Source organism: Ovis canadensis, chromosome 5 (genome assembly GCF_042477335.2).
Source record: "Ovis canadensis isolate MfBH-ARS-UI-01 breed Bighorn chromosome 5, ARS-UI_OviCan_v2, whole genome shotgun sequence".
Taxonomy (NCBI): Eukaryota; Metazoa; Chordata; class Mammalia; order Artiodactyla; family Bovidae; genus Ovis; species Ovis canadensis.
The window spans coordinates 57,350,774-57,372,765 of NC_091249.1; the positions used below are offsets into that span (position 1 = coordinate 57,350,774).

The 21,992-nt window shown below is 38.9% G+C and overlaps 1 protein-coding gene across 2 annotated transcripts in view; it reads left to right on the forward strand.

The window, feature by feature from the left end:
* The window catches only part of HSPA4 (heat shock protein family A (Hsp70) member 4), a 49,540-nt gene extending 31,878 nt beyond the window's left edge, over window positions 1-17,662 (forward strand). For both annotated transcript variants that reach the window (XM_069589776.1, XM_069589777.1), the window contains exons 8-19: window positions 904-980; window positions 2,186-2,337; window positions 2,831-2,937; window positions 3,540-3,673; window positions 4,925-5,106; window positions 6,151-6,240; window positions 9,713-9,865; window positions 10,740-10,865; window positions 11,632-11,739; window positions 13,209-13,328; window positions 15,118-15,279; window positions 15,459-17,662. In XM_069589776.1, coding sequence (XP_069445877.1) covers window positions 904-980; window positions 2,186-2,337; window positions 2,831-2,937; window positions 3,540-3,673; window positions 4,925-5,106; window positions 6,151-6,240; window positions 9,713-9,865; window positions 10,740-10,865; window positions 11,632-11,739; window positions 13,209-13,328; window positions 15,118-15,279; window positions 15,459-15,662 — 1,615 coding nt within the window. In that variant the 3' untranslated portion in view covers window positions 15,663-17,662. The remainder of the gene's footprint in view (window positions 1-903; window positions 981-2,185; window positions 2,338-2,830; window positions 2,938-3,539; window positions 3,674-4,924; window positions 5,107-6,150; window positions 6,241-9,712; window positions 9,866-10,739; window positions 10,866-11,631; window positions 11,740-13,208; window positions 13,329-15,117; window positions 15,280-15,458) is intronic.
* Window positions 17,663-21,992: the final 4,330 nt, after the last annotated feature.

The window sequence follows — 21,992 nt, forward strand, 5'->3', positions numbered from 1 at the left end:
GAAAACTGTGGAGACAATAAAAAGATCAATGGTTAGAGGGTCAGTGGAAGGGAGGGATGAATAGAGTATGAAAGATTTTTAGAGTAGTGAAACTATTCAGTACAGTACGGTAATGGTGAATACTTGCACCATTTGTCAAATTATGTGGAACCTTAATTTATACTACCATGTATCCGTGTTGGCTCATCAGTTGTTAGAGATGCTAATAGGGAAACTGAGTTGGGAGTAAGAGGTGTATGGGAATTCTCTACTTTCTGTTTATTTCTCTGTAAACCTAAAACCAGTCTAAAAAATAAAGCGTTAATTAAAGGGAAAAATATCTCCTTACCCAGTAACTTGCCTTTCCCCATTTGTTCTTCCTGTCCTTAGCCCTAGGCAGTCATTAATCTTTGTCTCTTTGGTTTTAGTTCTGATAGTTTCATATAAATGGGGTCAGTCATATAATACGTCTTCCTTGTGATTGGCTTTATTTTACCTAGCATAATGTTTTCAAAGTTCATCGACGTTTCAGCGTGTTATCAGTCATTTTTATTATTTTCATCTCGTTTTGCTGAATACAGTTAATGGATATTAGGGTTTTTCACACTTTTTTGCCTCTTGTGAATGATGTTGGTGTGACCATTCATGTGTGGAGTCTTGTGTAGTCACATGTTTTCAGTTGTGGAGAAACACCACCTAGAGTGGCATTGCTGGGTCATATGGGAGCACCATGTTTAATATGTTGAGGAATTGCTAAAGTCTTCCAAAGTGGCTGTAACATTTTATATTCCTGCCAAGAATGTATATGAGGTCCAGTTTCTCTGCATCTTTGCCAGCATTTGTTATGTCTGTTTGATTGTAGGTATTTATTCTATATAAGAGTGGACTGTGACTTGACCTGTGTTTTTTTTTTTTTTTTAATAGAGGCAAATTTCTGGAGATGTGTGATGATCTCTTAGCTAGAGTGGAGCCACCACTTCGTAGTGTTTTGGAACAGGCCAGTAAGTATTTTTGTGATTAAATTGTTCATCTTGGGCTGTTTGGAGAATGTTAACTCTCCCCACCCCCCCATCCCCAGTTCTACCAGTGTTTGTTGTATGAACTACTTCAATGCTATATTAAACTTCTTTTTACCAGTATCTCCCCCCTGCAGTACCTCCAGTAGTGTCTGGGAGAGTCTTAATAGTTTTCCCCGGAAACATAATTCAGACAGATTCAAAGATGGGTTTAATGTCTCAGGTATTTCATGGTGGTAAAAATTATCTTAAGCAATGTTGCTGTGGTAGTTTTGTAGGACTTTCTGTCAGTGAATCTTGTTGACTAAGAAGGGGGAGGATACGATAACCACATACTTAATTTAATCTCAGGGTAAAAGGTAGAAGTTTGATTTAGGAATATATTACCGTTGTTTCCCAAATCTTTGACAGACCTTTTCCTAGAGTCCACTCTCGTACTCTGATCTTGACATAAGGCTCAGATACGAAAATGGAGGGGTTTTGACAGATGCATGTTCCTTTCATACTGATACAGCCCATTTCTTTAAATAGCCCTTCTCAACAGATTGTCACTCAGCAGATTGTTGTATAAAATGTGAGCAGGAAACTAAATGGTGTTAAGAGGTATTTTATGAATGACAGCAGAGCCTTGGGTAGTAGCCTCTTTCCTTCTGTTATGAGGAGACTGAACCTGTGTTATAATCTGAGCCAGCAGAGCCCTGAGGTCCCTCGGCTGATACTCTCAGACTGTGTCCTGAAGTCTATTTAGTCTTAGTCCACACAGGCCTGTCAGGCTGGGTCAGACAGAACTTCCTTACCACTTTGTGTCAGCCCTTTTATTTTCTTTATGGCTAGCTTAACTGTTGGTATTTTAACACTTATTTGTGTGAGTCTGTCTGAGATTGCAGGACTTAGGCACTATAGGACTTTAGATATTCTTCACGCTCACCTCTTAAATCTCAGTACTGTTGTGCCACCCTGCCCTCATTATTTTGAGCATTAAAATATAACTACTTGCTTCCAAATGGCACACACTTTTGTGTGTGTATATATGTTACTGTGGAGGGGATGAAGAGTGGTGGTGGGTTTTCTTACATATTTGTGAATTATTTTGTGGTGATACGCTGTTATATTGCTCTTTTATTTCATTGTAGAACATGAATTGAAAGATTCTTTTAATCTAAATGTCTATTCTAATTGTTTTTAAATAGAGTTAAAGAAAGAAGATATTTATGCAGTGGAGATAGTTGGTGGTGCAACACGAATCCCTGCAGTGAAAGAGAAGATCAGCAAATTTTTTGGTAAAGAAATTAGTACGACACTAAATGCCGATGAAGCTGTTACTCGAGGCTGTGCATTGCAGGTGAGCTTGCTTTCTTTCGCAGGTAGCCACTGACAGGTCATTGTAGCAGTACAGCAGTGGTTAATGTATCCAGCTAGTCTGAGACTAGCTCCTTGATTTTAAGGTCTAAGATTCTGAAACATTTGTTTTAAAATTGGTACTAGAGGTGGCATTCATAAATGGAATTGTTTGTACTATATAACATGTAATAAGATGAAAGAATTAACTAGAAACATAAGTAGGCCTGAAATACTACTAGAATTTGGCATATTTGTTACATGAAGTAGTGTTATACATCAGTTAAATAAAGGTTGAGATTAATGGAAAAATAATAGGGAATAGCTAGATTAATAGGTGATTTGACAAATGATAGATACTTGTAAAACCACTTATTTAGATACTGCTAAGTTATTAATGTAAGTAGATGCTCTTCTGAAGTCATTTTTCTTATAGGTCTTATAATAGTTCATAATGCCTGTTTGCCAAATGGAATTTTTAAAAATTCTTATTCTAGTGTGCAATCTTATCGCCTGCTTTCAAAGTCAGAGAATTTTCTATCACTGATGTAGTTCCATATCCAATATCTCTGAGATGGAATTCTCCAGCTGAAGAAGGGTCAAGGTAATGTTTTTTAATGATTTTTGTACTTAACAAGTAAGTCTTGGTAAATACTCTGTTTCAGCTTACACAAATCTCTTATGTTATAGTGCATGAAGCAAAGTGATTATTTATTTTACTCATCAGAATAAGTTTGTGTCCTTACTAGTTTTGTTTATTTGATCCTGCTGAAATAATTGGTACTTTTTATGTGCCCTGGTGGCTCAGACGGTAAAGAGTCTGCCTGCAGTTCGAGAGACCTGTGTTCGATCCCTGGGTCGGGAAGATCCTCTGGAGAAGGAAATGGCAACCCACTCCAGTATTCTTTCCTGGAGAATCCCATGGACGAAGGAGCCTGACAGGCTACAGTCCATTGGGCTGCAAAGAGTTGGACACGACTTCACTTTCACTTTTACCTTAGTGTGTCGAATTGTGTGTGTGTGTTTAAAACTGATACTGCATATACATACACTTACATTTTTTGTTTTTCTTGGGAACTCTTACGAACTGGAAGTGCCAGTTGAGAAGAGTAACTGGAGTTGTACAATAATTACAAAACTAGAATACCTGAGTAAAAGTGTTAGAAATGTCCTAAATTTGTTGTTTGTCTTTTTTCCTCCATTCAGTGACTGTGAAGTCTTTTCAAAAAATCATGCTGCTCCTTTCTCTAAAGTACTCACATTTTATAGAAAGGAACCTTTCACTCTTGAGGCTTATTATAGCTCTCCGCAAGATTTGCCTTATCCAGATCCTGCTATAGGTAAGTAAAGAGTTGGGAATTTTAAAAAAATTGTGTGCATGGGAGAATGGGAATAGCAAAACAAGTATAATATGCTGAAATTTGAGTATTTTAAATCACATGCACAAAAAGCCTTTCAGAATGGGAATAGCAAAGTGAGTATAATATACTGAAATTTTAGTACTTTAAATCACATACACAAAAAAACCTTTCAGTCTTACTATGAGGTTCAGAACCAGCAGGATGGTCATTATTTAATTGGATCTCCTACTGTGGACTGAAGTTCTTTTTTTTTTTTTAAGATTTTTAAAGTTAATTTTAATCAGTTAAAAAATGTTTTGGCTGCACCATGTGGCTTATGAGATCTTAGTTCCCTGACCAGGAATCAAACCTGTGCCCTTGGCAGTGAAAGCATGGAGTCCTGACCATTGGACCACCAAGGAGTTCCCTAGGCTGTAGTTCTTGGTTAATGGACATTATTGTTATACTTTGTGCATAATGTGATGCTGGTTACTGAAAGTATTCAGTTCTGACCCTAACGTAGAGCTAGGTGTACACAGAAAAATTATTAGCAGGTTGTGATAATCAGTACCATAGGCTATGGAACCATGTTGTCTTCATTCTTCATTGACTATGAGAAACTTAGTATCTGGAAATAATACCAGTTGAGGAGAGAGAATCTAGAGTTAATGATAGTTACAGAACTAGAGTACATGCGTAAAGTATTAGGAACATCCTGAATGGCACTTAGAAGCTTAGAAAGTTAACCTACTGTGTTTTCCTCACTTGTAAAACAGAAATAAACATGGTAATTAATAGTTTACAGAGTTTTATGAAATTAAATACATGAGCAAAATGCTAGTATAGTAACTGAATCTAGAAACGGCAGTTTCTTAATAAGTGACAAAGAGTATGGAATCTTTGGGGTTTTCAGTAGATGAAAATGTGACCTGTCCTAGGAATTTACTCTGCAGTAGCATATAAAGGTGAATTGGGATAAGGGACTGGAGGGAAGGACGTGTTTAAAGAGTTAGGAGATACTTGAGTTCTTAATTGGGAGAAGATAATTAAAAGTTTGGTTATATGGGAAAGAAGAAGGAGAAATCTGATGACGTATTAAGATTCTAAGAGTGCCCGCCTTGCTTATTTGAAGTATCATGCTACTGACCTTTCACTGAGAAATGGACATAACCTGGCAGTATGGGCATATATTTGTGTTTGAATTCATCCTCTTAGGTTATGTGTTCTCTTTTGTCTCTCATATGTCCTTAGCTCAGTTCTCAGTTCAGAAAGTCACTCCTCAGTCTGATGGCTCCAGTTCAAAAGTGAAAGTCAAGGTTCGAGTAAATGTCCATGGCATTTTCAGTGTGTCCAGTGCATCTCTAGTGGAAGTGCACAAGTTTGAGGAAAATGAGGAACCGATGGAAACAGATCAGAATGCAAAGGAGGAAGAGGTAATCTAGACAATTTTATACCATTTTAGGCCATTTATAATGGCTCAGAGGTGACACTTGTCTAGAAATTTTGGCAAATAGGGTGACAGCTGCTGAGAGTAGGTTTGCATGCATACCTCGTCATGTGTGAACTAGAACAAAGTCTTTATACGGAATTTGTATAGAAATGGGACATAGTTGGCTTCCTCCTTGAGACCATGCACTTGTCAATTTGAGTTATTCTTGATTCTTTTGTGATTACTGGAGAATGCTGAGTCTCAATTGATTATTTCCATAGGTAGCATAGAATTCACACTCATTCGTTGGAGTCATGCACTGGGCCTTGTCCTTATTGTGTGTAAAAATCAAGGCTTTATAAAACTGCGCATGTTCATGTCTCATCCCCACAGATTTTGTTCAAGTCGGTCTAGGCTACGGCCTAGGTGTTTGTTTTAAAAACCTCCAAGGCTATTATAATATGCCGAAGGCATTGAAAGCTAGTGTGATTCAAGGTCTCTACAAACGTCTTTATTATTGGCAGGCGTTGTTCTTTAATCACTTCTAACAGAATTTTCAAGGTGTCCACTTTCCCTACTGCATACAGTGGTTGTACTTTTGAGGATGAAATGTCTGATTCTAAAAGCTACTATAAGAAGTTTAGACTTTTGAGAGAAATGTGTTCATGAGGAAGCAAGGACAAACTCATGCTCTCTTCAAGTTTTATTGTGTTAGATATTGCCACTCTGTGTACTTTGGGCAAGTACACATTGCCACACTGAGTACTGCTATGGCTTTATAATGTAGTTCTGTAACCACTCTTGTTTATATAAGGGCAGGCAAATGTTATCTCCATTGTACAGACGTGGTAACAGATCCAGAGAGGAAAACTTTTGTGTTCTAAGTATAACATATATGTCATAGCTGGAATTAGAGTCTGGTTTGTCTGATTGCTGGTAATTAGCAGGAATTTCATATACTGTGATTTTTGCCAATGTGTCGTGAAAGTTGCTTTAGTCTTTTGCTAGTATTTCCTAGTTTCAGAATTCGATGTGACCTATTTTTCAGAAGATGCAAGTGGACCAGGAGGAGCCACATGTTGAAGAGCAACAGCAGCAGACACCAGCAGAAAATAGGGTGGAGTCTGAAGAAATGGAGGTATAAATTGTATTTTACAGTGTGATTTGCTGTCTTTTTACATACATGGTTTTGACCTGACATATTATGTCTTGGAAGGGGTTTATATTAGATAGAAATCTTCATTGCTTTGAACAGTCCATTTTTTTTGGTGTTGAAATAGAATTTATTTAGAATAGTTTTTTGTTTAAAAGTGGCATTCAGCACATATCCAGGCTGCCTTAACAGCCTTTAGAAATATTAAAATTGTAAACATTAATGAACACTCTGAGTCTTCCTTAAATAATATATGACAAGTTCCAGTCTAGTACTCTTAAAGGCAAAGTTATATCAGTTCTTATAATTTTGACATGTTGTAGTTTTTATAACTTAAGAGATCAATGTAACATTCCCCTAAAGAGCTGTTTATAACACTGTGTACCAGGAAGAGAGAGAATACAGAGGTCCTTCAGTTCTGCCTTGCATAGAGATAAAACTCAATAATAACTCCACAATACTTAAAAGCCTTTCATAAAAAAATGTAACAGCTTTCTGCTTTAGTTTGCAAGAAGCCAGAAAACTGATCTCTAAATTTGAAGCTTTACGCCCCTGTGCCTCAAATTCTGAGATGCTCTTTTGATTTACACCAGTTTTACATGAGGCTGATTGTACCATTTAAGAATGGTCTGAGTATTGTGATTTTCTTTTTTAAGATAAATATTCAACTGGAAAATCCCTGGGCAAGGCCTTACCAATCAGTATTTTAATATTGAAAACTGAAGCGTTTCAGTTCAGTTCAGTCGCTCAGTCATGTCTGACTCTTTGCGACCGCATGAATCGCAGCACCCCAGGCCTCCCTGTTCAATTTAACACAATATGAATTCGCTTAGGCCTTGAAGCTTTTAAGTTCCTTTCAGACCAAAAGCTCTCAGTGCAGTAGGGTGAGATTGAGAGCTGTGTGGTGGACCTTATTTCCTACCATGATAAGACTAGATTTCTTCAGGTCTTGTGGCTCTGTCCTGTCAGTGTAGTTTCAGTCTTACTACTTCCTGTTGCAGTTTTCCAGCTAATTTATAAGGGACCTAACTATTGACAAGTAGCCTAATACAAAAGAAATCGAAAGGAGAAAATTTCAAATCATTTGCTTGAGATTACAGGACTGTATTATTGTTGAAATGACTGTCTCAAGCAGTGTGAATCTGTTAGCAGTGAGCCTTGGGGTCCTCAGGAAGTCTGTGGGAAATAAAAGACCTTGTAAACTTGGCTAAGGTTGTACAGTCCCACTCATGAGACTGTGCTGCTATCCCCTCTCTGCCAGTGTATTTGAAGTCTTAAAGCAAGATTTTGTAGTGTGTTTGGCAAGATGGTCTTTTTTTTTTTACTTTATTTTACTTTACAATGCAAGATGGTCTTTGAACTTTAGTCTGGATGGCACGTGGGATGAAAGCACTCAGAAGCCCTAGTTTGACTAGCTTAGTGATTGGTTCATGCTGATTTCTGAATAGCTGTTACTAATAGTCATCTTACCCATAACTTACTCTTTACTAGTAGTGAAACATGAGTTTTTCAAATCTTGTCAACTCTTCTAAAACTTATCTTTACGTTGAAATACTGTTCTAAATAATAATATATTGAAATGAGTGTGTAACATTTTTGGGTCTGTTACAGCCTGTTCTTTAACTTTTGAGTTTTCATGTTTAAATTTTGTCATCAGCATTGAAAACAGCTTTTCTTACAAATTATTTATGACATTGCAGGGTATAATCTCACCTTCTAAGGTATTTCTGATTGTGGCGTTTAAAAAAGTTTGGCAGAGTCTTTAGGAGGCTCAAGTCTGGTACCCATTTTCATGTCGGTAACTTTGCAAATAATTGTAAAAAGAGAAAATAATGGACAGAGGAAGTAATGCTCACAGATGCTTTAGTGTTTTGTAAGCCTTTTTGGAGGTGAAGACCTGTTGCCTAGGTTGAGGGCAGCAGTGGGGAAGGGAAATACCTATTTTTCTTTGTTCTTGAAGGTGGGGGAGAAGGGAATGAGGTGGGCCTGACCTTTTCCCCTCCCCCAATCAGGCCTTAGAGGTGTGGGAAGTTTCATGGAGTTATTTAGGTTCCTTTCGTGAGGTGGCTTGGGAACTGACACCTTTTATAGTATTGTTTCTAAATGAAATAAAATAAAATGATAACATAAATTTCAGCTCTGATGTAAGATTTGGACAGGAGGTGGGGAAATGACTTTGAAATCTTGCCTCATGTCATAGAGAAGATTATATTCCAGATTATTTGAAAGTTACAGATGAAGAATTAAAAACAGCTGGAATGGGACTTCCCTGATGGTCCAGTGGTTAAAAATTTATCTGCCAGTGCAGACATGGGTTTGATCCCTGGTTCAGGAGGATTCCATATGCCACAGATCACACAGCTAAGCTTGTGCCCCACAACTACTGAGCTTGCTGCTCTGTAGAAAGAGAACCACCTCAATGAGAAGCCTTGCACCACAGCTAGAGAAAGCCTGTGTGTAGCAGCAATGAAGGCCCAGCCCAGCCAAAAATAAATAAATATTTTTTAAAAAGCTCAAATGAATATTTTTCTAATCTGTGAATCAGCAGGAGCTTTGAAAGCGTGAAAGCAGTGAAAGTAATCACAAAGGGAAAGATGGATGTATTAAAAAATAAAAGCTTGTGTAGACTAATAATAAAAGATTAGAAAAAATCTAGAAGAGTCAATCACTGGGGTAAAAACCCACAAAGATCCTAAGAGCATGGTGAATGGAATATGACTAGGCAATTTGGAGGAGTAAATAAGCCTTATAAATGTGTAAGAAAAGGTTATTGCCCCAATGAAAATAATAGATCACGGCAAACGAATTCCTTTTTGTGGCCAGGGTACAGCCAAATGGACTCCCTTACTCCTTGTGAGAATCGAAATAGGTACAGATACTCTGGAAGTCATCTTATTGCTGTATTTCTGAGCCTTAAAAATTTCATTACCCTCTCCCTATTTATTTCCTATGCACGTTTGTATGTTTAGATAAGAGTGGAAGAAAATTAGAGAATATTTAATTGTAATGTTGATGGTGGGGTGATGGGAGTTTGTTTTTGTGTGTATGTGTGAATATAAGTGTATGTGTGTGTATATAGGTGTAATGGGAGTTTGTTTCTGTGTGTGTGTGTGTATATATATATGTGTGTGTATATAAGTGTATATGTGTGTACAGATCAGCAGTATTAAGTATAATCACACTGTGGTACGGTCAGTCTCCAGAACTTCTTTCATCTGTCCAACCAAAATTACCTGTGAAATAATAATTCCCATTTCCTCTATTCGTTCTCCCCCCACCCTCTAGGAACCACCATTACTTTTTATCTCTATGGATTTGACTATTCATATATTTCTAACTTTCCAGATATTATGAGAACAAACTTAAGTTAGTAAAAAAGCAAAACCAGCCTTTGAAACGTGACCCATTTGGAAGCTGGAGTCTGTATGTGTGTACTTAATGATTTCTCTTATTTTAGACCTCTCAAGCTGGATCAAAAGACAAAAAGATGGACCAACCACCTCAAGCCAAGAAGGCAAAAGTGAAGACCAGTACTGTGGACCTGCCAATTGAGAATCAGCTCTTATGGCAGATAGACAGAGAGATGCTCAACTTATACATTGAAAATGAGGTGGTTATTTTAAGTCTGCTAGAGCAGTAAGCTACAACATTAACGTGACCATAGTGTTCGAACGCTGTGTCTAGTGACCTTTATGCATTGTGTGGGGTTTGGGAACAATTGAACGTTTTGGGGTATTGGAGGACAAGTTTAATAGATCCCAAGATATATCTTCAAAATTGTTTTATGGTGATACGTCTATTGCTAAAAACTCTCTTATGAAATCTTTTGACATTTCGGGGAGGTATCATTCATGTTTTTGGTTATGTGAGTTTGGTTGTTCACTAGAGATTGGGATGTTTGAGGCCAGGGTCAGGGAAGTCGACCAGTGGGAGAACTCAGAGTAGCTTTAATGTTTTGTTTATTAGTTTCTTTCCCTGTTACCAGTCAGTATGTAACTCTGCTTATGGTGAGTGATGCATTGTTTGGGACCTTGGGGCACAATTATTCAATTAATTGTTGTCTGTGAGGTTTCTTATGATAGGTACATTCGGTCTTAGAATAGTTTTATAGAACCTTTAGCATCTATACTATATGAATAATTTTTATTTTTCCTGGGTATGTAATACAAGCAGGTTATACCCACCTTGTGACAGTGAGCTAATAGTTTCTTTCAGTTCTTGTCCTAGCATTTTCCTTATTTTTACTTTTGAGTTTCAACATCTTGCTATTTCTTCTGTTGCTCTGTTTCCCTAAGCATACCTACGAAACTCTCACTTGATCGTCATAATTTACTGAAGACTAATGCTTCCAGCTCTTTTCTCGGATGATTTTCAGAACTAAGAGGATTTTGGGAAGAAGGCTTCTCTTAACCTTTATTACTATATTGCTTAACAGTTAAGAGGAAATTGTCTCAGTTTTTTGAATGTCTGACTGCTGTTCACAGGGTAAGATGATCATGCAGGATAAACTAGAGAAAGAGAGGAATGATGCTAAGAATGCAGTAGAAGAATATGTGTACGAAATGAGAGACAAGCTGAGTGGTGAATATGAGAAGTTTGTGAGTGAAGATGTAAGTATGTGCCGTAGTGTGTCTGCTCATTTTGTGTCTTCCGGGAGGATCCTTAAATGTACTTACAAGTGATGTTTTGCATCTGTAGGTATACAGTAAAATGATTAAAAATATTTTTTTGGGGTAGTTTTATATATATATATTTTTTAATATAGAATTGGTGGAGTGTTTCCTAAAGGTTAGTCTTTGTGCATCACTTTTTTTTGGTGTGTCACTTTTTGATACACTTGCATGCTATTATTTACCTAGTATTTTTCTTTCCGAAAAAGCTCACTTTTCTCCTGATGCTGATTTTAACTCACTTGTTAGAAAAAGATTTAGGTATAATTGACATATCATTTTAGTTGTTTCAGATGTACAGCATAGTGATTAGATGTTTATATACGTTGTGAAATGATTTCCATCATAAGTCTAAACATCTATCACTACACATACTTAATTTTTGAACTTTTAAGATTTATTCTCTCAGTAGCTTTCAACACAGTGTTGTTTACTATTAACTCACTTATTTTTAAACGTAATTTTTAATTCTGAAATTTTCAAACATATCCGAATGTCTCCTACAGTGGAGAAAACAATGTAATAAACCCCCTTGTACCTATAAAGCAAAATAAGATTGTGTCAGTCTTGTTTCCTATATCCCCATCTACCCACTACCTCATGTTTTAAAAAAAATCCAGATGTATCATTGTCTGTGACTGTTTTCTTTATTCTTGAATCAACTAATTTTTGATGGACTTAATTGCATTGTTTCCTTCATCTTTAGGACCGTAACAATTTTACCTTGAAACTAGAAGATACTGAAAATTGGTTGTATGAGGATGGAGAAGACCAGCCAAAGCAAGTTTACGTTGATAAATTGGCTGAATTAAAAGTAAGTGATTCTTGAAAGCGAAATGTTGTACTTTGCATGGAGAATACCTCAAAATTGTAATTCTCATGTTAAATGAAGGCAGGCTGAAAGTGATTGAAAAGCTATACTTTTTATCATTTAGTTTCACTATCTTTTTTTTTAAACTTGATAATAACAAAACAATTTTTCTGAAAATTGAGTTCAGACATAAAAGGTTTTACTGAATTGGAGCTTGAGTGTGTTCTTAATGTCGAGAAATTGAAAGACTAACAAGATGTATTCCTGTCCTCTAACAGGCAGTGGCAATGTAGTTGGAGCAGGGCTGTGTATATACAGCTTCAATTCTCAATAGAGTAGAAGTGACTGGTTTTTTATGTAAAGGAGTGATAGTTACACTTTAGAGTTAAAAGTCCAAAGAATTATTTAAAAAGTTGAGGCCTCTTGTTTGGAAGAAGATGCAAGTACACAAGAACTTTTTCCATTTCTCTGGTTACTTAGTTTCTTGTTAAACTGTTCCATTGCTGACTAACCTTTGGAATGAAATTGCTCAAGGACAGTAAGTACATGCAGTTTCCTGTCGTTCTGGCAAGAATGTTGAGAGTCTCCAGTGAGCTCCTGCTCATTGAGTTTTTTTATTTACTTTTTTTTCCAATGGGACCTGTCTAACACATGGAAGGAGACAGAATAATAGCTTCAGCTATTATCAGCTTATGTCCAGTTTTGTTCCATTTCTGCTCCTTTCTACTTCCAGTTATTTTTAAGCAAGTCTCTTAGGTTATATTTAACCCCAGAATACATCAGTGTGTATTTAAAAGAAAATATAACCTTATGCTGTACCATTATCACATGTATAAAAATTCCTTAACATCACTATTAATATCACCATATGTCCAGTCAGTTTTGAGGTTCCAGTTGTTTCATAAATTATTTTTTAGCTTCTTTGACTCAGGATCCAAATAGAGCCCATACATTGTGTTGATGCTTCTCTTAAATCTGTATCCATAGTTCTCCTTCCGTCAGTTTCTCTTCCTCTACTTAGTTGATGAAAAAACTGAATCATCTGTCCTGGAGAATTTATTCCCAGTCTATATTTTACTCCTTTTCACCCCTGTGGTGTTTTATCTTATTGGTAAATTTATGGTTAGAGCTGGAGGCTTTGTAAGATACAGATTTAAACATTTTTGGCACGTGTACATCATATACAGTGTTGTATATCACTGTCAGGCATCTAGTTTTTGGTTGTCTCCCCAATGTATTTTGAGAACTAGGGTTCAGGTGACAAGTTGCAGTGGCTCCACATGGAACAGTATTGATGTATATTCTAATGAAGCCTGAGGGTAATATTTCAACAGTCTGGGGAAAAATATTCAACTTCTTATATATAGAACACAGAGATTAAATGTATTTTAATTCATAATCAGTCTTAGTAGAAAAATACTGCTTTGTTAAACTCCCCTGTGAAGAATTTGTATATTCTCTCTTCTAATAAGAATCTAGGTCAGCCTATTAAGATGCGATTCCAGGAATCTGAAGAAAGACCAAAATTATTTGACGAACTAGGGAAACAAATCCAACAGTATATGAAAGTAATCAGCTCTTTCAAAAACAAGGTATCTTTTCTTTTTTTTCCTCTTCCCTACTAATGTTTTGGTAGAGGGTTCAGACATTTTCATAGCAGTTTTTTCTGTTATTTAATAACATTGTTTTCTTTTTGGATGTTAATGACATGTATATTTTATTTAACCTTAATAAGAACCCTGGGATTTGCTGCTTCTCTTTAGTAAGGAGACTCAGTAATTGAGCAGTATTACTCAGTTTCCTTTTCTTGTTATGAAATGTTTCATTAGTGACTTAACTTGCTCTAGTCTGGTCTTAGAACACATTAGGCAAATAATTTAGTTTGTAGGACTGTTTGAACAATACACTATGGGTGTATCATTTTCTTGAGTACTATATGATACTCCAAAATATATCATTAAATCTACACAGTACATTTATGAAATAGGTGGTTTAATCCTTACCCAGGTTACTCTTGGGGGAGCTGGGAATTGGCCTGTGGTCTGGGTTGCTCCCAGACTTTGGTCAATAGTTTGGTTAATTCTACTTTTATACTCTAGGTTCTTGATGTATTGTCAGTGTTGGTTCAGTTCAGTTGCTCAGTTGTGTCCAACTCTTTGCGACTCCATGAACTGCAGCACGCCAGACTTCCCTGTCCATCACCAGCTCCCAGAGCCTACCCAAACTCATGTCCATTGAGTCGGTGATGCCATCCAACCATCTCATCCTCTGTCCTCCCCTTCTCCTCCTGCCCTCAGTCTTTCCCAGCATCAGGGTCTTTTCCAGTGAGTCAGCTCTTTGCATCAGGTGGCCAAAGGATTGGAGTTTCAGCTTCAACATCAGTCCTTCCAGTGAACACCCAGGACCGATCTTTAGGATGGACTGGTTGGATCTCCTTGCAGTCCAAGGGACTCTCAAGAGTCTTCTCCAACACCACAGTTCAAAAGCATCAATTCTTTGGCACTCAGCTTTCTTTATAGTCCAACTCTCACATCCATACATGACCACTGGAAAAACCATAGCCTTGAGTAGATGGACTTTTGTTGGCAAAGTAATGTCTCTGCTTTTGAATATGCTGTCTAGATTGGTCATAACTTTCCTTCCACGGAGTAAATGTCTTTTTAATTTCATGGCTGCAATCACCATCTGCAGTGATTTTGGAGCCCCCCCCCCCCCCCAATAAAGTCAACCACTGTTTCTCCATCTATTTCCCATGAAGTGATGGGACCAGATGCCATGATCTTCGTTTTCTGAATGTTGAACTTTAAGCCAACTTTTTCACTCTCCTCTTTCACTTTCATCAAGAGGCTCTTGATTTCTTCTTCACTTTCTGCCATAAGGGTGGTGTTATTTGCATGTAAGAAACTTAAATATAGTAAACTAAGCTTTCTAAAAAGATTAATTTTAAAATTTTACTTCTGAAAGGATTCTTTTAAAAAACTGTATTCATAATTATTTTGTTTCTCAAGTTCGATGCCTAAACCTCCAGTCTCCTATCTAATGACATGGCCTTTTTTTTTGCATTGTAAAATTATATTTATTTATTTGCAGAATTATATTTATAAGATTTTGTATAAAGCATGTGTTGTTTATACTGCTGAAACCTTTTAATTGCCACCATGTGTATTCCTTTTGGCCTTGAAATGTATTTCCTCTGTTTTAAAAATTGAGGTTACTTTCCTTTATTGAATTTTTAGGGAATTGAATGTATAGCTTGTGAGGCTAGATGGGCTTCATTTTGGGAAAGATTGTAACTTTTTGGAAGATGCTGAAGAACTAGGCAGTATTTGAGTAGGGACCGTATCAGTCTTTGACGCTTGTCTGGTTGGCTTCTGGTTATAGGAGGACCAGTATGATCATTTGGATGCTGCTGACATGCTGAAAGTGGAAAAAAGCACGAATGAGGCCATGGAGTGGATGAATAACAAGCTGAATCTGCAGAACAAGCAGAGTCTGACCATGGATCCGGTTGTCAAGGCAAAAGAGATTGAAGCTAAAATTAAAGTAATTCATGATTTTAAAGATTTAATAGTTTTTTCTAGTTAGTATTGGTATTATTAATAGAGAATTCCATTACTCCATCTTTGCTTACATCTTGGGGATAGGATAGGACAGGGTGGACTTGGATTTTAGTATACTATGTAAAATTACAAAAACCACTGTTTTCTCTCCTGTGGTTCTAGGAGCTGACGAGTATCTGCAGCCCTATAATTTCAAAGCCCAAACCCAAAGTGGAACCTCCAAAAGAGGAGCAAAAAAATGCAGAGCAGAATGGACCAGTGGATGGACAAGGAGACAACCCGGGCCCTCAGGCTGCTGAGCAGGGTACAGACACAGCTGTGCCTTTGGATTCAGACAAGAAGCTTCCTGAAATGGACATTGATTGATTCCAACAATTGTTTATATTAAAACAGACTATTATAAAGCTTTAAGTTGTCAACTTTGTTCTAAATATCAACTAGAGCAATTAAATACTGGAGATTTCTTAGTCAGTTTTTAGGGGACTTGAAGGGGAGGGGATATCGGTAATGTATGGAGCATTTTGACTTCTAAATAGTTAGATACATAAATGAAGTGCATTGTATCTTTTTCATAACGGTACTATTTAGAAGCCCAGTTAGTCTTACTGAGCTTATGCTTCACTCCTTTTATGTTTAATCATGCCTATACAAAGAGAAGTTTGTTTTAGAAAGTTGAGCTATAGCACAGGCTATACTTAGCTATCAGGCAAACTTTTTGTTATGACATAAATGACAGGAACTCTTAGTTGTGCTTAAAAATTCTGCTGTGGAGGTTGCCACAAAGGCTCCCCGCCTGGTGTGGGGATGGGGGAGGGATCTCCCTTTGTTTCTGAGGGCTAGAGCATGGCACAGATTAACGTAGAACAGCAAAGATGTGCTCTGAGCTTCATGTGTCACTCCGCTCCCCTGGGACTCCCCCCACCATCTTCCCATCTTTTCCAGAGGAAAGGGGTTCCCATTACAAATGCCATGTGTTGCTCTTGGGAAAATAGACCCTTTCACCTGGAGCAGGTTGTTAACTGAGAATTTTAAACCTGGAGGTTCTTCCTGAGAATGTATATTTCTGAAAGTATGTTCATTAATATCCCAAGCATCAAAGTCTAAATAATTTTCTCTTCAGAAGGTTAGAATTGGGTAGATGTATTGTTGGATATAGGCATGGTAAATTTAACTGAGGGATTGATTCTTGTTAATTATGGTATAAAGATTTGTATCCTGGCCTGCTTGTTCAGGTGAGAGATATTCTGTGTAAATTTGAGGTATAGCGTGAAGTCTTAGGATGAGAATTAAGTTCTTTTTTTGGCTCATTCACAGTCACTTATGTGTTAAGCATTAACATCTGTCATGAATCTGCCAATGTGTATGTGTTAAACGGCTGACAGACTGTACAAAAAACTAAGATGCACTGGATTGTACTGGATGAGTCTGAAGTTAGTGGTAAAAAAGCGTGGTGCCTGACTTTAGCAGTGCCTCATTCTTACTCTGCAGTCACTGTCAGGAGCACCAAAGCATTCCCTGTGACAGCGCTTTGGGCTATGTTGATAGGAGTGAGGCGTTTTGGGAACTCTAAGGGAAACTTGTAGTATTAGAGGAGCCCAGAGCCCATCCTTGCCCTAGAAACTGTTACAAGCTTTGTTGGTTACATTTTGGACCTTTGTAATAATTGTTAATCTGTATACCAGAGTGCTTCTCTGTTACTTTTGACTTATGTTGTTAGAAATAAGAGTATACCTTGCATATTTAGAATGAGTTTCTGTCCATCTCTGCACTAAAAAATTCAGACTGTTATAAGCGCTAAAGTGCTGTACAGAAACGTCGCTTAGAGGAGGAAGGTGGAAGTGTATTTATGTTGGTGTGTAAGCATGCATGGAAGCCTCGCAGCACCAGGACTTGGCCCTGTTCTTAGAACATCTTTTGTCCATTCTCTACCTGTCCAGCTTCAAGAGTTCAGCTGGCCTGCTGTGAGGCCAGGAGCTACTTTGGAGTGCTGGCTGCAGGATTAAGCCAATGCTTATGCAGCTTGACTCAGTCCTTAATGGCCATTTCTCCTAGACATTTTCTTTTGTGTGTGGGGAGGGTGTGGGACTTGGGATGGGGTTGAATTTGAGGTTTAAACTAGAATTAAGATGATGTGGTCTTCTTGCTCTCTGTTTAGACAGGCTTGCAGACCAATTGAATTTACATGGAGACCAGACCAGAGAGTAACAGTTGATGACTTGTGTGCAGACAAGCATTTATCCAGGTTGCATTATCTAAATTGGTTTGTTAAAGCTCCAGGTTACATTCTTACACAAAGAAAAACATTCAGTAAACATGAGACTAGTTTAGGAAAACTTAATAAAAAGAAACCTGTCTTACACTCTTAAGGAATGGTTTTCTTAATTTCATAATTGTGTGTGTGTGTTTCTGTGTTTTCAATAAAAAATTTTCTCTGGAGGTAAGAGTCCTCTTAGCTAAATTCCAAGTTGTTAACTTTTGTCAGTGATCTCCATTCTGAAGAACATTCAGAGTTCAGCACATTGGGTGGTAGGAAGTAGTTGTCTTACCATACTCAACTCTCCCATGCTGAGTCTCAGCCCAGTTCTCTGGTTTAGGAATCCTTACCTTGCTCCTGTAACTGGGCCTTATTTTGAGGGTTTTTACAATAGCAGGAAGTGAGTTATGGCCCCACGGCCAGTGCCAGACTGCTGCCTGCCCCTTCAGATAATAGGACATGGCCCAGAAAGTGCTTTTAACAGTGGCTACCATAATAGTTGGAGTAGTGTGCGCATGCCTGTGTGTGTTGGTGTGTATGTGGGGTGGTGGTGAGTGCTGAAAGGGGATGAAGCCGTCAGGAGAGACCGTAGGTGCACAAAGCATGGGGCGGAGATGTGGAGGGGCACAGGGCCTTCCTGTAGTCCTGCCACTTAATAGTCCCAGTGCTAGGCCTACTGAGAGAGCCGGTACTCGCCACCTTGAAGAAGTGTCTGGAGTGAAGTTGTTTTTCTCTGGGCCTCTGGGAGAAGAGTGGACACCTGGTATTGTGAGTGGGAAGCCTGGGCCCAGCCAGGAAGCTACTGATTATCCAGAGTGTAGCCATTTTATAGGGATGTTGCGAGTTGCGTGGAGAGTATAGCAGACTTGTTTATCTGGGAGAGGTACCAGCATTCTGTGTCACTGGGGAAGAGGGTGTTGGAGGCAGAGCTAGGGCTGGTGTTGAAGGTTTTGCAACGGGGCAGCTTCAGATTAATGTGAAGAACTTCTTTCACAGCTCCCATGGGGTTGGTGAGGATTCACACAGGCTTTAGACCAGTGACAGCATCTTAAGGGGTTTTTGTACGGGAACTGTCAGAGGTGAAAGAGGTGGTAGGGCTTGCTAGGGCTGAAAGATGAGACCTAGTGTGGAGCACTGGGCTTCTAACCTGAGGGTGACAGTGTTTTAGGGATGCTTGTGATATGTGCAGAGTGAGTTGGACCTGGGGGAAGTTGGAGGAGGTAGAATTTTTAAAGTCCATGTTTTAGGGTTGTGAACCAGAAGAAGGGGTAAATGGTAAGTCTTGGTACTGGAGGGAAAGGGAAGATGGAAAAGTGATTAAGAAACCGTGCTGTTAGAAGCAGGGGGAGTAGCCAGTCTTTATGGGTTGATGACAAGGGCATGCAGGCCAGCCTTCAAGGACCAAGTGGCATATTATTGATCTGGCTTTTGGTAATACACTTCTGTATCCTTGGTTGATTTTAATCATTTTCCTTTAAGTGGCTTTAACAGGTCATTTCTTATGTAAAATTTGTCAGTTATGCACAATTTCTTGTTTGGAAAGAACGTGGAATGTGTTTGCATAAAAGTAAAATCTGGCTAAATGTTTCAAAATGAAATGGGTTTTTCTCAAGGTGGGATTGGAGTGGTTTTTTGTTAGGAAATTTTTGCTTGTTTGTGTTTTTTAAGATTTCTGTAATAAGCATTTTGGAGTTTTCTAATGTTAAGCAAACTAGAAGTGTATTGACTTATTTTTAGACTTTTTGGTTTGCTTTATTTTTGTGCTTATCTGAATGCACCAGGTCTTAGTTGTGGCTCATGGGATCTTTGATCTTTGTGGTGGCATGCAGGATCTTTTCAGGTGTAGCAGGCATGTGAACTCTATGTTGCGGCATGTGGGATCTAGTTCCCTGACCAGGGATCGAATCGGCTTTGGGAGCGTGGAGTCCTAGCCACTGAACCATGAGAGAAGGTCCCTAGAAGTATATGTTAAGAAGAATGGCTCCAAGGTTTCAAAGCTGGAATAACGGACGTAATAGACAGATGGAGGTCCTGGTCTATAGGAGTCGGTGCAGATACTCCTGGGAGTCTGGATAAGATTAGGAAGTTGTAGAACATGGAATTGAGGGATCCTGTAGCTACAGCTGCTGTGGAAGGAAGCTTTGGAGGTCAGGGTGTGTTCCTGCCTTAGGGGAGTAAAGGATGGTTTTTTGGCTGTGTCAGGAAGTGGGGGCTTTGAAGGAAACAAGGAGCTGCCAGGGGGAATGACCATGCCTCAGGCATGTTAGGGAGGAGGGAGTTGGAGAAGGGAGAGGTGGCTGTGGGGTTGCTTCAGGAGCATGCAGTGAGGCCTAAGGCGGAGGAGAGCAATTGGTCAGGAAGCTTGGCCTAGTTAAGAAATCAACTTGGGGAGGAAGGAAGTTAGGCAGCATCCTAGGCCCACTGTCCTGTGTGCAAATGGGGAGAATTTCCACCAGTTACCTGGAAACTGGCATTCTTTCCCTGGGTAATGCTCCCTTGCCTCTGGCTGGAGCAGCCCTGGGATATGACCCTCACTGCCCTGGTCATCTGAGCTGGATTCCGCATTTGGGGCAGGTGTCAATGTAGAAAAGAAGGAGGGGACCTCTTAAGCAGCAGGCTAGAGGCAAAATGGGAAAATTAACATGTTGGGGTAGACGCATCGGGAAGATAAAAGAGAGAGTGCATTTCTGGTGGATCAGAGAAGGGAGGACCTCAGAGGATGTGAGCCAAATACAGAATGCTTTCCAGATCTGTCCAATACACACAACCAACTGCCAGGCTAATCCTGACCTTGTCATTCTGGTTTTGATACAGCGGTAAGGGCAGGGAGGGAGAGTAGGGGAAATATTTACTTCTAACCCAGGATTTGCTGGTTTCAAAAACAACCAACAGAAAAAAAAATATAGACAGCTGTGTTTGGGGCCCTTTTCTATTAGTTGGGTCTGTGTTTACATCCTTCAAAGGTCAGGTGAACTTGTAAGATTTGGAGTCCTGGATTACGGAGGATCAAAATTCGTATCACAAGTAAGCAGGCCCTTACACGTACATTGTTTTTTCTATGTGCATTTTAAAATAGATGACTATTCAGTCAAGACTTGGGTAAATGCTTGGGGGAGAGAAAACTGAAAACACTTGGAAAACAGTCTCAGTGTCTCAGCGAAGGATTGTAAATCCCGGTAAAGCATTTCTCAGGATCAGCGGAATTTAGTAGATGTTCCAGAAAATGATGGCCTAAATGATAGTGTGCCTTTCAGCAATGCTGGTGGACAGGCCTCGAACTCACATGAGACTGCCGTGAGGACCAGGAGGGTTGTGTGGGGTAGAACTTAGAAAATTGAGAGCATACATGCAGCCCTAAATGAGGCTGGGTGAGGGGCCTTTCCTCTTTGAGTCTCGTCCTTATCTATATTTTCCAACTGAAGAATGATCTTGCCTTGTTCGCCACTGCCCTGGGCAGCCGGCGTGAAGCACGGAATACTTGAATCCACACGTACAATATTTTCAGTGAATAAAAACGAGAACTATATTTGAAAACATTAAACTCTTACTTTGTGAATGAGGAAAGGGTCAAAGCAGGCAAAGCTCACAGAGCAGGGGGATGGCAGAGCCAGGAATCCCTACTATGGTTTTTCCAGTAGTCATGCACAGATACGAGATTTGGACCATAAAGAATGGCTGAGCACTGAAGAATTGATGCATTCAAACGGTGGGGCTGGAAAAGACTTGCGGGAGGATCAAACCAGTTAATCCTAAAGGAAAACAGTCCTGAATATTTACTAGAAGGATTGATGCTGAAGCTAAAACTCCAAAACTTTGGTCATCTGATGGGAAGAGCCAACTCATTGGAAAAGACCCTGATGCTGGGAAAGATTTAGGGCAGGAGGAGAAGGGGGTAGCAGAAGATACAACGGTTACACAGCATCATTGACTCAATGGACATGGATTTGAACAAACTCTGGGAGATAGTGAAAGGAGTATGTCAAGGTTGTATATTGTCACCCTGCTTCACATGTAGAGTACATCATGAGAAACGCTGGGCTGGATGAAGCACAAGTTGGAATCAAGATTGCCAGGAGAAATATTAACCTCAGATATGCAGATGACACCACCCTTATGGCAGAAAGCGAAGAATTAAAGAGCCTCTTGAAAGTGAAAGACGAGAGTAGAAAAGTTGGCTTAAAACTCAATAGAAAACTAAGATCATGGCATCCAGTCCCATCACTTCATGGCAAATAGATGGGGAAACAATGGAAACAGTGACAGACTTTATTTTTTGGGGCTCCAAAATCACTGCAGATGTTGACTGCAGCCATGAAATTAAAAGACGCTTGCTCCTTGGAAGAAAAGCTATGACCAACCTAGATAGCATATTAAAAAGCAGAGACATTACTTTGCCAACACAGGTCCCTCTAGTCAGAGCTATGTTTTTTCCAGTAGTCATG